Below are 16,341 nucleotides of genomic sequence, written 5' to 3'. Positions count from 1 at the left end.
AGTGTTCTTGCCTGGAGAATCCCAGGGACGGGGGAGCCTGGTGGGCTGCCATCTATGGGGTCGCACAGAGTCGGACACAACTGAAGTGACTTAGCAGCAGCAGCAGCATGATACGTAACAGAATTAAAACAAGCAATCCACTCAAAAAATAGGCAGGAGACCCAAATAGACATTTCTCCAAAGAGGACATACAGATGGCCAAGAGACACATGAAAAGAGGTTCAACATCACTATTAGAGAAATGCAAATCAAAACTACAATAAGATATCACCTAACATCAGTCAGATTGGTTATCATCAAAAAATCCACAAATATAAATGCTGGCGAGGGTATGGAGAGAAGCAAAGCCTCCTGCGCTGTTGATGGGAACGTAAATTGATGCAGCCACTGTGAAGAACAGTAGGGAGGCTCCTTAAAAAAAAAAAAAAACTAAAAATAGAACCACCACATGACCCTGCAATCCCACTCTTGGGACAGATCTAGAGAAAAACATGATCCAAAAGGATACAAGCACCCCAGTGTTTGCTGCAGCACTGTTTACAACAGCCAAGACGTGGAAGCAACATAAATGTCCATTGAGAGAGGACTGGATAAAGAAGATGTGGTATGTATATACAATGGAATATTACTCAGCCATTAAAAAAGAATGAAATAATGCCATTTGCAGCAACATGGATGGACCCAGAGATCGTCATACTGAGGGAAGTAAGACAGAAAGAGGAGGAGAATTATCATATGACATCCCTTATACATAAACTCTAAAAAGAAATGATGCAAATGAACTTACAAAACAGAAAGAGACTCACAGACTGGATGCCGGGGGAGGAATGGGAGGATAGAGAGTTTGGGATGGACATGCACACACTACTATACTTAGATGGAAAACCAACCAGGACCATTGTATAGCATATGGAACTCTGCTCAATGTTATGTGGCAGCCTGAATGTGAGGGGAGTTTGCGGGAGAATGGATACATGTACGTGTATGGCTAGGTTCCTTGGCTATTCACCTGAAAGTATCATAACACTGCTAATCAGCTATACCCCAATAAAAAATAAAGTTTTTTTTTTTAAATCAGTGAGATTTGCTATATTGAGATTTACATGTAACAAATCACATGATTATAATGAATAAATAGAAAGTATTTGACAAAATTCAATGGCTAATCATTAAAAAAAAAGAATAAAAGGAAACTTCCTTAATCTAATAAAAGGCATACATGAACAAAACCTTGAGCAAATATGACAAAGAAGAAAGACGAAACACTGAAGTAATTCCTTTTGAGACCTAGAACTAAAAATGAGGATGGTACAAGTCACACTGACATCAACACTGTAATCAGGGTACCAGCGGGCAGCTGTGTGAGCAGGGAGAGAAGGTGGTCTTCACAGCCTCACGGTGGGACAACTGGACATCCTGGAGCCCAACTCACACCTTATATGAAAATCTGCTCTGGAACATTAAAATCAAAATGTAAAAGAAAAAAGGAGCAACTTCCTGACTGTAAGCTAAGGAAATATTTCATAAATAAAATATAGACATCACCAACCATAAAGTCCGTGATAATGAGCTACACTGAAATGTGTACCTTCCACGTGTGGACCAGGGAAGGAAGCATGAAGGAGAAGATAGCCCCAGGTCGAGAAAGGACAGTATCACACAGGTAACCAGCAAAGCTTATGAAGCATAGAATCCATAACATAAAAAATATGTCCTACACAGAAGACCAGGCACTTGAAAAATGAGCAGAAGATTTAAATTGGTACTTCAGGAAAGGGGAAATCTAAGTCACCAATGTGAACATGTGTCCAACCTTATCAATAACCAAGAAATGAAAATTAAAACTATTCAATACCATGAGCTATCACTACACATGGACTACAGTGAGCAACAGATACAAGAGATGAAGAGACAGGATCACTCCCACATTCTGGAGGAGAAGGAAAAGGACTGAAGGAGGAGTTAATCATGGGTCATGCTTACATGGTGAAGCCACCATAAAAACCCTAGTACTCTGGGTCTACAAGTTTCTACACACCAGGAGGTTGATGGACCCCAACTCCCTGGGATAGAATCTGCTGATCTCTGGACCCTTCCATACCTCACCCTAGGTATCTCCACACCTGCATCCTTCACCATGTCCTTTATTATGTAGCAACCTGACAAAGAGCTCCCCTGGTGGTTCAGATGGTAAAGATTCCACCTGCCAATGCAGGAGACGCCAGTTCAATCCCTGGGTTGGGAAGATTCCCTGGAGGAGAAAAGAGCAACCCACTCCAGTATTCTTGCCTGAGGAATCCTATGGACAGAGGAGCCTGATGGGCTACAGTCCATGGGGGTCTCAAAAGAGTCAGACACGACTTAGCAACTAAACAACAACCTGACAAAGAAAAGTTAAATGCTTCCCTTAGTTCTTTGAGCTGTTCTAGCACATGACTGAATGCAAGGATGCAGTTATGGGAACCTCTGATTTGCAGCCGAGCTAAATAGAAACTGGGGTAACCTGAGGACCTATTGCTTGTAATCAGTATCCGAAATGGTGGGAAGTCTCAGGGAGCTGCACCCATGACCTATGAGGTGGGCGCAACCTCCAATGTGTGTCAGAACTGAACTATAAGACACCTGGCTGGAGTTGCAGAGAAAAAAACCACAGAACGGGTGTCAGAACCACTGTATGTCAGAAGTACTGTCTACACAAGTAACCTGAGCTTCCCCTTTACAGACTAGATGGTCTTAAAGTCAATATTACAAGATGATTGTCACAGGCAGAGATAATCAAAAAGTAGGTAGTCAAAAAATAAAGAAGAAAAACAAGTACAGAGGTATGTCAAGCAGTTAAAATATTTTGCTTTTCCTCTGGATCTTGTAATATTTATTTTATGTAACCACTTTAAAATTTTTATAATTTGTTATTTTTTTTCACATTCTACATAGTCAACTAAAAAAAAAAAATTCATACACTGTTAATTCCATTTATAAAGCTCAACGACAGGCAAAATTAAACCAAAGTGCCTAGGGATGTTTAAAACATATCTTTTGTGCACAGTGTGAGGTAGGAATCTTTTCCTTTTCTGTCCATCTCTAAAGAAGTTGTGTGTATGTGTGAGTTGTTCAGTCATGTCCAACTCTTTGCGACCCCATGGACTATAGCCCACCAGGCTCCTCTGTCTGTGGAAATTTCCCAGGCAAGGATCCTGCAGTGGGTTGCCATTTCTTTCTCCAAGGGATTTTCCTGACCCAGGGATTGAACCTGGGTCTTCTGTGTTGCAAGCAGATTCTTCACAGTCTGAGCCACCAAGAAAGAGGAGGTGCTGAATGGGAAGAAGTGCTTGGATTGCTCTCAGAGTGTTCAATTTCTTTACTCAGGTGGTGGTCACTAGGATGTTGGCCTTATAATCACTTTTAAAACTGTATTATAAAAAGTTTTATATGCATTTCTGTATATATATTACATTTCACATTACATGATATTTGTAAAATTCAGACCTAATGAATTTATAAAACTAAAACTAACATTTAAGCACTATGCAGGGAAAGAATGATCCCATAAAATTCAGAACAGAATGGTACTATCACAGGAACAAAACAAGATCAGCTCTCTGGTTGATAAAAGCTGTTTTTCAAAGAGGAACAGGTAACAATTCAGACACTACTACACACGTACACTGTGTAAATAAATAATTAGGTAGCAGGATGGTGGATATATGGCAGCCAATGGGATTTACAGACAAGAGAAGGAGGCTAAAATGACTTATTTCCTATGGATTAGAGCTGGAGACATCAGTAAGTACTCACAAAAACCATTAATGTCATCAAACACAAGGAAAGTCTAAGGAAACCTCCGGGACATGCTCATATTTAGCTTAATATACTTACAGATGATTGCATGTAGAAATGTTCATATATGTACAACAACAGTATGCAAAGCTATGATCCCAATCTTGGCTTCTACTCCATTCCCTGATAACAACAACCAGCGGTCCTTCGAAAAATGGCTGATTCTAAATGGGGCATGGCAAGATCAACCCAGAGCACCTCATCACGCCCAAAGTAAGGAAGCATTAAAAACAAACCCTCCATGGATGGGGATATGTCAAAGAAATGAACTGAAAAAGCTCCTGTGCCCAAAGCTGGGGCAATCTGAACAACCAAATAAGTGAAGTAGAACTGGGCGATGTCCCAAAGTATAAACAAATGTCCAAGATTCCACACTGACACAGACTGAATAAATTGTTGGGAGAGAAGAGACAAATTATTCCACATAACTTACATGGATACTTCACCCAGGGAAAGGGGGCAGGACACACTCTCCTCCAGGGTAGGCGGCACACAGAGACTGCCAGTTCTTCAACAGGGAAATATGTTAAGATTTGATTAGACCCCTGTCTCCTTCCATGTGCAAACTAGCGGGACTGAAATTCCAAGTAATGTAAATACAATTTTTTTAATTATTAAAATAAAATTTTGAAATCCTCCTGGAAAGGTCTTCTTAAGCAGAAGGAAAAAAGCATTCACCATTCAGAATATACCTGCCCATATGAACATTTTCAACTTCCATTTAACAATCGTACTATTTAAGGAAGAAAAAAAGGGCAAATGACTGGTGAGAAAAAATGGTGTTCAACCTAAAATGACCCAGAGGATTAATATCCAAAATACAAATAAAGAGATACTGCAAATAAATAAGAAAGTGATAAACCAATAGAATGATGGGAAAGGGATATGAACAAACAAACCAGAGGAATAAATGACCATTAAACAAGTGAAAATGTGCTCGATGTCAGGAGTGATGCACACTTCACACTTAAGACACCCTGTTTTCCCCCATCAGATTGGTAAAAATTATAAGAACATAATACTGAATATTGGCAAGAATGCAGGGGAAATGATTTTGAATGCAATGTCCACATACTGTTAAGTGGTCCAACCCCTCTGCAGAACAATCTGGCAACATCTATTAAATGCATACATCTTTTCTCCTAAAATACAAAAGTAACAAAACCAAGGCTTTCATTAAGAGTAGTCTGGTTCATTAAACTGTGACACAATAGAAAACTATGCATTCACTTACAAGAAATTGGAGGATATACATATATCTATATATACAGCATATACATACACACACACCTCATAGAAAAACTTCTTTGAGATATATTGGTGTATTCTTCTACTTGGTGTAGAAGAAAAACTATGGAACAATCCACAGAGTATGATAAAATCTGTGATTAAAACATAAAGAAAAAAGACAAAACAATGTTATTTATATACATATGTACACTTTTATGTACATATGCGTGTGTTTAATGTATAGAAAATTACATATGCATGCATGTAAGTGTTTAATGTACAGAAAATTCTTGCAGGACACTCATCAAACAGAAAGGAAAGGAGATGGAGGGTGAGGGAGAAAAGTGGTTGAAAAGATTTCTTTCCTTTTTTATCTATGTATCTTTGACGGCAGGAATGTTCTTCTGCGTTACTTGTATAACTAACTGTTTGCTGTTAGAGAAAGACGAAGTGGTAGAAGTGTACACAGAAGTATTTCCCCACATGAGCACTGGGGTCGCTGTGAGTCGTCCCCTCTTCTTGTTTGAGGTCTGCCTTCAGCTTTGCTAACTCTGTTCCCTGGAAGACCTGAGAGAACAGCAACCTCCTTGCTAAGCAGTCTGCTAACAGTCACAAGGACCCCTGCCTGGCCAAGGGCATGTGGCCTACACGAAGGACAGGGAACCTGAGCACCTCACAGGTGCCCACACCCTGGGGCTCCCCTGACCGCAGTGACCCTTGGAACAGTCTCCTTTGCCCAACTTCAACCTTGTTGGGACATGCTGGGCAAAAAAATACCGCAAGGCCAGGTGTGTCACAGCAGCATTTCAGGTTTGCACCAAGCAGGCCTGGGAGTATCCTTTCTCCATTCTAAACAGCCTACGCTATTTTTTACATTGACATCTAAACTATAAATACTCCATTTTAATCATTCCCCATGTTAGGTGTAATCAACAAAAATATTTTGCATTCAATTAAACGAAGGCATTTTTTTTGGTGAACGGCAAAGCATAAAACTTATTCATTACATAAACTGTAGTAAATTTATGGTTCAAATAAATTTTATCTATAATTTCCCAAACCACTATGGAAACTTAAATCATTCATTTTATATAGTTGAACACAATGTGGGACTATATAAAAATTGAAAAGAAAAAAAAAATTTTTTTTTTTCCAAAGGAGCTGCTTTCAAGTTCATGTCTTGAGAAAAAAAGATTTTCATGCAATTTAAAAATCAAAATCACTTCCTAAGTAAAACGAATGCTCAGCATAAATCACAGTAGAAAAACATCACTCTTGATGGATAAAGAGACAAAATTTGCCAAAGTGAATAAGTGTGTCTCGGCTTGAAATAGCAAAGAATGACCTGGGCACACAGTGCAAATGAGAAGGCTAGGGTAACAACACAAAATCACATCTGTGATTCTGCTCTTTTGAAACTATGGTGCCCGGACCCGTCCAAGTTGAGACAGGTCTCAGTTGGTTGCAGAAGGCTGTTGGGACCAATTCAGCGTGGTCAGTGCCACAAAGAACATCCCTCCTCATCACATTCTATGCCACCCCTGCTTTTGAATGGTCTTAAAAACACAAGCTGGACTTCCCTGGTGATGCAATGGGCAACAATCCGCCTGCCAACGCAGAGAACAATGCATTCGATCCCTGATCCAGGAGGAGCCCACATTCCAGGAATCAAGTAAGTAAGCCACAACTACTGAGTCTGTGCTCTGCCCCGAGAGAAGAGCCCCCACATTGAGAAGCCCACTTTCTGCAACAGACAGCAGCCCCCACTCACTCTCAATAATAACAAACAGACAACTTAAAAAAAAAAACGCAAGCGACAGCTCCCCAACCCCAGCTACATTCTGTTTTAATAATTCTAAGGAGGGTCCAGGAATTCATATATTTTTTCAAAGTGCTAACTCTGGGGAATTCCAGAAAAGGGGCACTGACCACCCCCACCCCACCTCCTGAATCAGAGCAGAAAGAGGGCATTTCACACACACCTACATGCATGAGGTTTTTTCCCTTTCTTGGAAATCTTTATTCTAAGTTTCACTAATTCTTACAACTGATAACAAGGTGAAGTGTTTAACTGAGTCCTTTAATGACATATATCAACTGCAGAACAGTTTTTATCTCTGGATAGGAAGAAAGAAAATGGAAAAAAAGGAGAGGAGGGGGCGGGGGGATGGGGAAAAAAGTGAGAGGTCTGAGCAAATATGACCCAAGAAATTCATAGTTATGAATGATTAACTTGGAGTGGAGGGTAATGTGAGTAGCATGAAACTGTCCACACATCTGTATCTTTAAAGAACTCCATTTAAAAAAAAAAAGTCAATGTACGACATTATTCCAAGATGCAGGAGAGGACAAGAGCATCAGCAGGAGCCGTCATTACCCAGAGAAAGCCACTTCAGCCCACGCCCTGAGGTCACGTTCATCCTGGAAAGCCAAGGTGATGGCCCTGGCGTTGGTTACAGAACAAGCATGACCTGTCTGCACTGGCTTAAAGCAATGCCGGTTTTCAGCGTGAAAAGGAAGTTTGTGAGGATGGGAGGGAAAGCGCCCCCATGGGCTCTGTACCTGTGTCGCTCCCCGAGCCTGTGGACAGCGCGGGCATGATGCTGAGGCCGGCCCGGTGCTGCCAACTCACTCCCCTGGAAGGCGGCCGAGATGCCAACCCCTGCGGCCACTCCCAGGCCGACTACCGAGATCTGTGTGTCCCCGTGCAGGCCGTTTCTACAAAGAAAAGGAACACATTAAAAAATAGAAGAGGCAGGATGACTACATTGCAACTTGCTGTAACTAATTCAAAATGCTGATCCCAACACATTATGGGTGAGATCACAAGCTTCACCATTTCGTCTAGAGAGCACAGGCAAATAGGAAGTGGCAGAGTTTTTGATTTTGACGTGGGACTTCTAATTAAAAGCACAAAAGTTCTTCATGCATGTGTCAAGCCTTCTGTAAAGATTTTTCCAGTTGCTTTGAGAATCGCTGACGGCACAGATGGAGGACTTAAAGAAGCTTTTGTAAGCCAGTGTCATTCTACAACTCTTCCCCTTCATTAGAATTCTAAACTGTATTTCTAAATGTAGAAAAGAGTCTGTAAGTTGTCAACAACTTATAACTAATTTAAGTAGATCATCCTAATACGACAACTGCAAATTCGCTAACTGAAGATCACAAACGACCTTGAAGGAATACTAGGATTAAAGCAAGATGTCATTTTAGATTTACAGAACTGCTGATAATCTAAACTAAACCTAACAATCCAAGCTAATATATGAAAATAAATTGGTGTAGTAAAAACTAAGCTTTGCTGGATCTTGAAAAATATTGATTCTTTAAATAACTGTTTTCAGTAATGTTTATCCCCAAATAAGCAGTAAAGGCTCTATTGTGTAATAACTAAAAGCAAGGGCTCTCGTGTTTGGCTCAGTCTCTAATCCTGCTAGCCCTGTGATCTAGTTGTTTAACCTCATTAAGCCTTAATTTCCTTATGTGCAAATGAAGATAATAGCAATTTAGAACTGCTTGACCTTCCAATAAGCCAGGATACAAAACAGCATCCTGCAAACAATGACTATGATGACTGGGTTTTTTAAATTCAGGTAATGAGATTATAAAATGAAAACATAAAAGTAGCAAGATTAAAATTTACATTGGCCTAACACCTAGAAGGAGGCCATGTGGTTTAAATTTGGACCACAGCTGCCTAATAACGGAAAATATACCGCATTTACATTTTTCAGAAATCAGAAGAACCACACAATGTGTTTAAACTCACTTTTTGAGCATTTCCCCCCTACCCCGTTCTCTATAAAGCAAGATCAGTGATTTAAAAGCATATTTTAACATATATTAACATGAAAAACAGATACTGTAAACATTTGAAACACTGGCTCACTTCAATTCTTAAAAGCGTTTAAATTGCTGATTCACATTACAGAATAAAGAAAATGAGCTTGCCAAATTCTTCGTGAAGAAACCCAGACTATAAAATTCTATTAAAGCTTTCTAAATTAGCTTTTTAATTATCAAAGTAAATATTAGTATAAAAATATTCACCATCAAAAAGACTATCTTGGACCAAGTAATGGGGTGCAGTGTCTTAAATTCTGTTTTATGTTACAAAGATTGACGGTGAAAATATGCATACAAATCCATACAGAGATCCTCTCTGTGTTAATTAAAAATGCGATGGCAGTTATTTTAAATACCAAGTGAAAATACAAATCACTAAGCTAAAAATAAGACTTTTAAAAAGGGAAAATCAAGGTTTCATTAACACCCATCTCTGAAGCTATTTTCCCTAATAACTTTAAAAGGTAACACTGCTTTGTTTTCATAAGCTATCCTAACAATCCAGATTCAGATTCAACTACATAAAAGTTTTCCTTGATTCAAACACAAAGAAAATAAAAAACAGACCATACATAATTTAAAAAATGCATTCAATTAGTAAACTTTTGTTCTGCTGCTGAGAAAAAAAGGAAAAATGGTTATAATTTGCAAAGTGTATGCACACATATTTCTACCATTAGGACAAAATGTATGTATGCAGGTATTTATTATAGTGTGTATGTATGTAATTTAAGTTCTTTATGCCATAAATCACAATTTGTATGGTACAGATTACCTAACTAAAGAAATACACATACTACATAATCTATACCATGCAAACTACAACTTTCTTCAAGCCTTAAAGAATTTACAATGTTTCAATTTCATAAACCACATACAGCATATAATAAATCGATTTATGCTTATAACAAACATCCTATTAAAACTAAAAACCACCTTACATTTCACATCAAAACATCCTTCTGAGTTGATGCTGCAGCCTTCCACGTATGCCATAGATAGACGACTTTATCGTAGCATTTCTCACCTTTTATTTCACAGTAAACACTCAAGGTAATTTTTTCCAAAAATGTATTATTTAAGAAATATATGCTACAAGGTAATTATCTTCTCAGAACATATACAAGTATATCAATAAAAAAAAAAGTGGCTTGATAAAATCTCAACGGGGAAAATGGTTAATATTCTGTGGAACGAAGTGGAGTTGCTGGGTTTAACTTTCAAACTGAGTTAAATTTCTGTAGTAATCATGATATTTTCTTTGGCTAAACTTACTGAAAATGCTTTGGAATTTGTCAGAACCCAGTTGTGATTATTACTGACTGTTGTATGGAATCGATTTACTACAACACAAAAATACCAGCTGTTACAGTATGTCCTGAGAGGGATTACCGAATATTCTTAAATTGAAGTTCAATCCATCTTTCCATAAAAAAAAAAAGGGAGAGAGACCCGAACGCCAGGAACGAAACTGCGGTGTCAAGTGCACCTGAAACATTTACAATCCCCAACAGAACTATTACAACCCTCCTTTAAAAGGGCTTATTTTTGAAATTTCATTATTCCAGTCATACCTTGCTTCTATATATCACACTGTATCAGGTTCTGCTGGCATCAATCGTGTGGAAACAGTGAAATATGTGACGGTCTAGAGCCTACAATGTTCAATTTCTACCCGCCCTGGGCAACCCCTTTGGGGCTCCCGGGGCTCTTGTGACATCTAGTGGTCAAACGCAGAAGTGCAAGTATCTGTAGCAGAAAGCTTTCTGAGATTTCCATTAAAAAAAAAATTGTCTTAATTGCATCCAGTGAAATAATTATCTGAAAAATTTTTGTTAATGTGCACACACACTCCTGTGTGTCTCCTCTACTGTCAACACTTCACTACAACACTACTTCACTTCTGACACCACGTGTGGTTTTCTACACATCAAGCAATCCTGTGACCCAGCTGGGTGTCCTTCCGTCTAACTCAGTTCTGACACCATCTATCTGGAGACAGCGTCAGACCCCACAGGGTGAGGGCTCAGTCCTAGAAGATGAGCCCCCTTCTGATGTCGATATCAAATCCAGGTTGTCACCCGTGCTTCTGACAAATCAGAGGTTCCCACAACCCCCTCAGGTTCCGAACTCAGGGGAACGTTTGCTTATTAGATTGAGGGTGGGTGCTCAGTCATGTCCGACTCTTTGTAGCCCCACGAACTGTAGCCCGCCAGGCTCCTCTGTCCGTGAGATTCTCCAGGCAAGAATACTGAAGCGGGTTGCCATGCCCTCCTCCAGGGAATCTTGCCAACCCAGGGTTCGAGCCCTAATCTCTTGTGTCTCCTGCATTAGCAGGCGGGTTCTTTACCACTTAACGCCACCTGGGAAGCCCACTTATTACATTACTGGTTAGTTATAAAAGGAAAGAATAAGGAACAGAGAGGAGAGACACACAGGGTAAGGTGTGTGGGGCGGGGAGCGGAGTTCCCACGCCCTCCCCGGGAGCAACGTCCTTCCAGATCTCCACGCGTGTCCCAACCTGGAAGCTCTCCAGACCCTACACTTTTGGGGTGTTATGGAGGCTTCATTACACAGGCATGGTTGATTTAATCCCTTTGGTGACTGAACTCACTCTCCAGCCCCTCTCTATTCCCAGGAGGTCATCTGGTGGGACTGAAAGTTGTAACCCTCCAATCAAGGCTGGTTCCCCAGCAACCAGCTCCATCCACAAGGGCTTACCAAAAGTCACCCCATTAACACAAAGGTATGACTGAAAGTAGTTAGTAAAAACAAAAGGCACTTTTATCACTCTTATCACTTAGGAAATCTCAAGGGTTTCAGAAGCAGAAAGGGTTACATAGACACAGGTTTATTATAAATCACAGTATTTCACACACACACGGTTATTAACACAGATGAACAGGAAATCCAGTGCCAGACCTAATTTTCCAAACTCATGTCCTCTCCATTTGGAGGAGTATTAAAGAACATGAAAATGTTTAATTAACTGTCATCATAAATAAACTAATAATCATAACAATATCTCATAGTTTCAAGAGACAATGATTGTGCCCGGTAATCCATCTGTAAATTACTTCATGATCACAAGTACTTTCAAGTTACACTTTCAAAACCTAATAACAGTGAAAAAGGAGTAAACTTTCTTTTTCTTTTTTTAACAAATCTGACATTAAAAAAAAAGATGTATGAGTTGCATTAGCCAATGCAAGAGGCACACTGCTATCTGTTACATGATTCAAACTTTCATAAATTATAATTGTTAGAAAATAAAGGAAGCAATACAGATAAGTGGCATTAATCTGCTTACAGAAAATGGCATTCAAACCTTTTATGCCATCAGTTCTCACAGTGTGGTCTGCAGACCCCAGTGGTCTCTCAGACCCTTTCAGAGGCGTTCTTTGAAATCAAACTACACTCATAAAATTATCAAGATGTTATTTGCCTTTGGCACTGTATGGACATTTGCACAAATGATGAAAAGCACTGGTGGATAAAACCACTGGTACTTCAGCACAAACCAAGATAACAGAACCAAACAGAAACTACTCATCCTAGTTATTAAGAGTGTTCTTCCCTGCCAAGCACTTTCATTACAAAAAAAAAAAGAAGCCAACAAAAAGGCTGACTTTAGAATGCCCTTCATGAAATAGTAAAAGTAATAACTGACCCTTGCTACTGCTAAGTCACTTCAGTAGTGTCCGACTCTGTGTGACCCCATCCCTGGGATTCTCCAGGCAAGAACACTGGAGTGGGTTGCCATCTCCTTCTCCAGTGCATAAAAGTGAAAGTGAAGTCCTCAGTCATATCTGACTCTTCACGACCCCATGGACTGCAGCCTACCAGGCTCCTCCGTCCATGGGATTTTCCAGGCAAGAGTACTGGAGTGGGGTGCCATTGCCTTCTCTGAACTGACCCTTGAGGCATTGCTAATGATAAAGTATAAACATTCAAGCATAAAAATACTGGGTTGGCCAAAATGTTCACTCAATTTTTTCCATAAGATGTTTCAGAGAAACCCAAATGAACGATTTGGCCAACTCAGTAGAATTTTATAAAACTTGTGTCCACTATAGGTTGTCATCACCTTGCAAGGCACTGTGTTAACCAAAATCCTGGAACTTGTTCCTACTCTGTACAGGTACATCAGTATCTGCAAACCTCCAGGCTCTTCTGAGAAGATCAGTGGAGATAAGAGTGAAAGTGATTTTTTTTTTTTGTATTGTGTTTCAACATTTGGATAGTGAACCAGTATATTTTTAAAATTTTCAATGCATAATATTTTTTAAATGTGTGAATAAAAGATCCATTCAGGGACTTCCCTGATGGTAAAGTGGTTAAGAATACACCTTGTGAAGGAAATGAAGTAATTAAACTTGAATTTTAAAAAGTTAATCTGTTTCTCTAAAAAGATAATCTACTTAAACTATTCTAAGACATTTTGATAAAAGCAAGATGAAGTATTAAAAAAAAAAAAATCCACCTTGCAAGGCAGGGGACACAAGTTCAGTTCCTGGTTCAGGAACTTAGATTCCACACGCTGCGGGGCAACTACACCTTCGTACTGCAACTACTGAGCCCTCAGAGGCAACTAGAGAGTCTGTGAACCGCAGTGAAAGATCTGACATGCCGCAACTTAGACCCGACACAGCCAAATAAATAAATTTTAAAAAATAATTCAGTTCAGTTCAGTCACTCAGTCGTGTCCAACTCTTTGCAACCCCATGGATTGCAGCATGTCCATCACCAACTCCCAGAGTTCACTCAAATTCATGTCCATCGAGTCGGTGATGCCAGCCAACCATCTCATCCTCTGTCATCCCCTTCTCCTCCTGCTCCCAATCCCTCCCAGCATCAAAGTCTTTTCAAATGAGTCAGGGCTTCACATGAGGTGGCCAAAGTATTGGAGTTTCAGCTTCAACATCAGTCCTTCTAGTGAACACCCAGGACTGATCTCCTTTAGGATGGACTGGTTGGATCTCCTTGCAGTCCAAGGAACTCTCAAGAGTCTTCTCCAACACCACATTTCAAAAGCATCAATTCTTCAGTGCTCAGCGTTCTTTATAGTCCAACTCTCACATCCATACATGACCGCTGGAAAAACCATAGCCTTGACTAGACGGACCTTTGTTGGCAAAGTAATGTCTCTGCTTTTTAATATGCTGTCTAGGTTGGTCATAACTTTCCTTCCAAGGAGTAAGCATCTTTTAATTTCATGGCTGCAATCACCATCTGCAGTGATTTTGGAGCCCAGAAAAATAAAGTCAGCCACTGTTATATTATTTAATATAATTAAAATAATTATATTGTTTAAAAAAAAAGGATCCATTCAAAATGCAGGATATACCATCAGATTGGAAAATCCCAGTAGGATACATCTGTTTATATATTTTCAGATTCCATACTGCAACACTGAAACTACCACAGGTCAAGCTGTGATGCACAGTTGACCTTGAACAACGAGGGGTTTGATCTGCACGGTGCCACTGGCACAGATTTAAAAGGACCACAAGATCTACAGTTGGTTGAATCCATGGAGACAGAAGGCCAACTACAAGTTATAAGTGGATTTTCAACTTCATGGATTGCTATTGTCCCTAAACCTCACACTGCTCAAGGATCAACTGTAGTAACAAAGAATAGCTAAATTAACTGAACAGCTTATTAAAATACACAAATCTATGGCTGGGAAAGGGAGGAGAAAGGTTGGTTTGTCTTCATCCTTCAACCAAAACAAAGAGCAAAAATGGAAAGTAGACGCAGATCTAAGAACGTAACTGTCTCCAGTTAGGCCACGCACTAGAAGAATCTTCAATTCACTCATGTTTCGTTTTTGGAAAAATAGTTATTTTTTATAAAAACATAACATGTTAACATGCGGCAAGTTTAATACTGTTCTTTTTAAGTGAATTGAAACCATGTTTTTAAATTTGTTTTAATTTCCAATATGGTAAATATCAATATACTAGACATAAACAAAATTCCTTGGGGTCTTCAATAATTTTTAAGAGTGTAAAAAAGGTCCAGAGACCCCAAAGTTTGCGAACTGCTCCACATGGCCCAGGCAGGCAAAAATGTTCCACAAAAGGCAGACAGTAAACAAACACTTTAGACTCTGTGGTCTCGGGCTCAACACAGACAATATGCAAATGATGGGTGGGACCCTGCTCCCAAGTATAAATTTATTTCCAAGAGAGCAGAGGGTCAGATTTGCTGGCAGTATCCTACACATTACACCCTATGTGTCAGTGACTTTAGGGGCCAAGAGTAGCATGATTTCTGGCAACAATATTATTGGTTATTCTTTAAGTATTCAAAGAAAGTCAGTTCAAATTTTTGTCAATTTTTTACTACGCAGAAATGTATCCAAAATAAAAGATATGAAATTTTAGACTACACAGTTCCTAATCAGAAACCCAAATCACATTTCAATTTTGTCTATTCCAAGAATCTTAGATTTTGTCAGTACACATAGACAATAAAAAAAATATGCTTACCACTGACAATGCATTTGGTGCCATATGTATGAAACTATGCTCAATATAACCAAAAGCAGAAAGCAAAAAATAGGGGGAACACTTAAAAAAAATTAAAACATCCTCACATTTTACCAAGTCACCAGGGTTCAATCAGCATGCAATGCAAAACTTAACATATCACAAATGGAAAGGAAAATGCAAAAGCCACAGAAAAGAGGGCTTCCATTGAAAGCATCCTATAAACCTCTGTAGGCAAAGGTTTGGTTTGACTATACGGACCTTTGAAAGCTAGGGTTTTTCCAGTAGTCATGTACGGATGTGAGAGCCGGACAATAAAAAAAGCTGAGCACCAAAGAATTGATGCCTTCAAACTGTGGTGCTGGGAAAGACTGAAGGCAGGAGGAGAAGGGGATGACAGAGGATGAGATGGTTGGATGGCATCACTGATTCAATGGACATGAGTTTGGGCAAACTCCAGGAGATTGTCAAAGACAGGGAAGCCTGGCGTGCTGCAGTCCATAGGGTCACAAAGAGTCGGACACGAATGAGCAACTGAACAACAACATACACCTTTGACAACTCAGAAGAGGAAATGTAAGAAACACTGCTTTCTAACCCCTAGGTGAGGACACCCAGGTTTCAAGGCTGTCAGGAAAATCACAGAAGCCCCAGGTCACCTGCTGGAAGGGGCATCATGGGAGGGCTCTCATCACTGCCTATCACTCACCCATCTGCCCCAGGTATAAGGAATGAACTGCGCTCACCAGTGGTGACCTCACTCCAGATGACCCAAACCATCCACCATAACCAGTGCCCCACGACCCATGTTTATTCTCAGATGGTCCTCAAGGAAAACCAGCAGCCTTTCCAGCTGTGCACGGTCCCAGCCCCACGGTAAAACCTCTCTTTTGATGATGACCTTTTTTCATTATATTTATCTTCTACCACC

General features: G+C 39.8%; 1 protein-coding gene across 4 annotated transcripts in view; it reads right to left on the bottom strand.

Annotated features, from left to right (window-relative positions):
- MPP7 (membrane palmitoylated protein 7) overlaps positions 1-16,341 on the bottom strand; it is a 215,453-nt gene that overhangs the window by 152,732 nt on the left and 46,380 nt on the right. For all 4 annotated transcript variants that reach the window (XM_043479644.1, XM_043479643.1, XM_043479645.1 and 1 more), the window contains one exon: positions 7,630-7,785. In XM_043479644.1, coding sequence (XP_043335579.1) covers positions 7,630-7,666 — 37 coding nt within the window. In that variant the 5' untranslated portion in view covers positions 7,667-7,785. The remainder of the gene's footprint in view (positions 1-7,629; positions 7,786-16,341) is intronic.

The sequence above is a fragment of the Cervus canadensis genome, chromosome 10 (genome assembly GCF_019320065.1).
Source record: "Cervus canadensis isolate Bull #8, Minnesota chromosome 10, ASM1932006v1, whole genome shotgun sequence".
Taxonomy (NCBI): Eukaryota; Metazoa; Chordata; class Mammalia; order Artiodactyla; family Cervidae; genus Cervus; species Cervus canadensis.
Note: the sequence above shows the minus strand (reverse complement) of the source record. Positions and strands in the feature narration are given on the sequence as shown.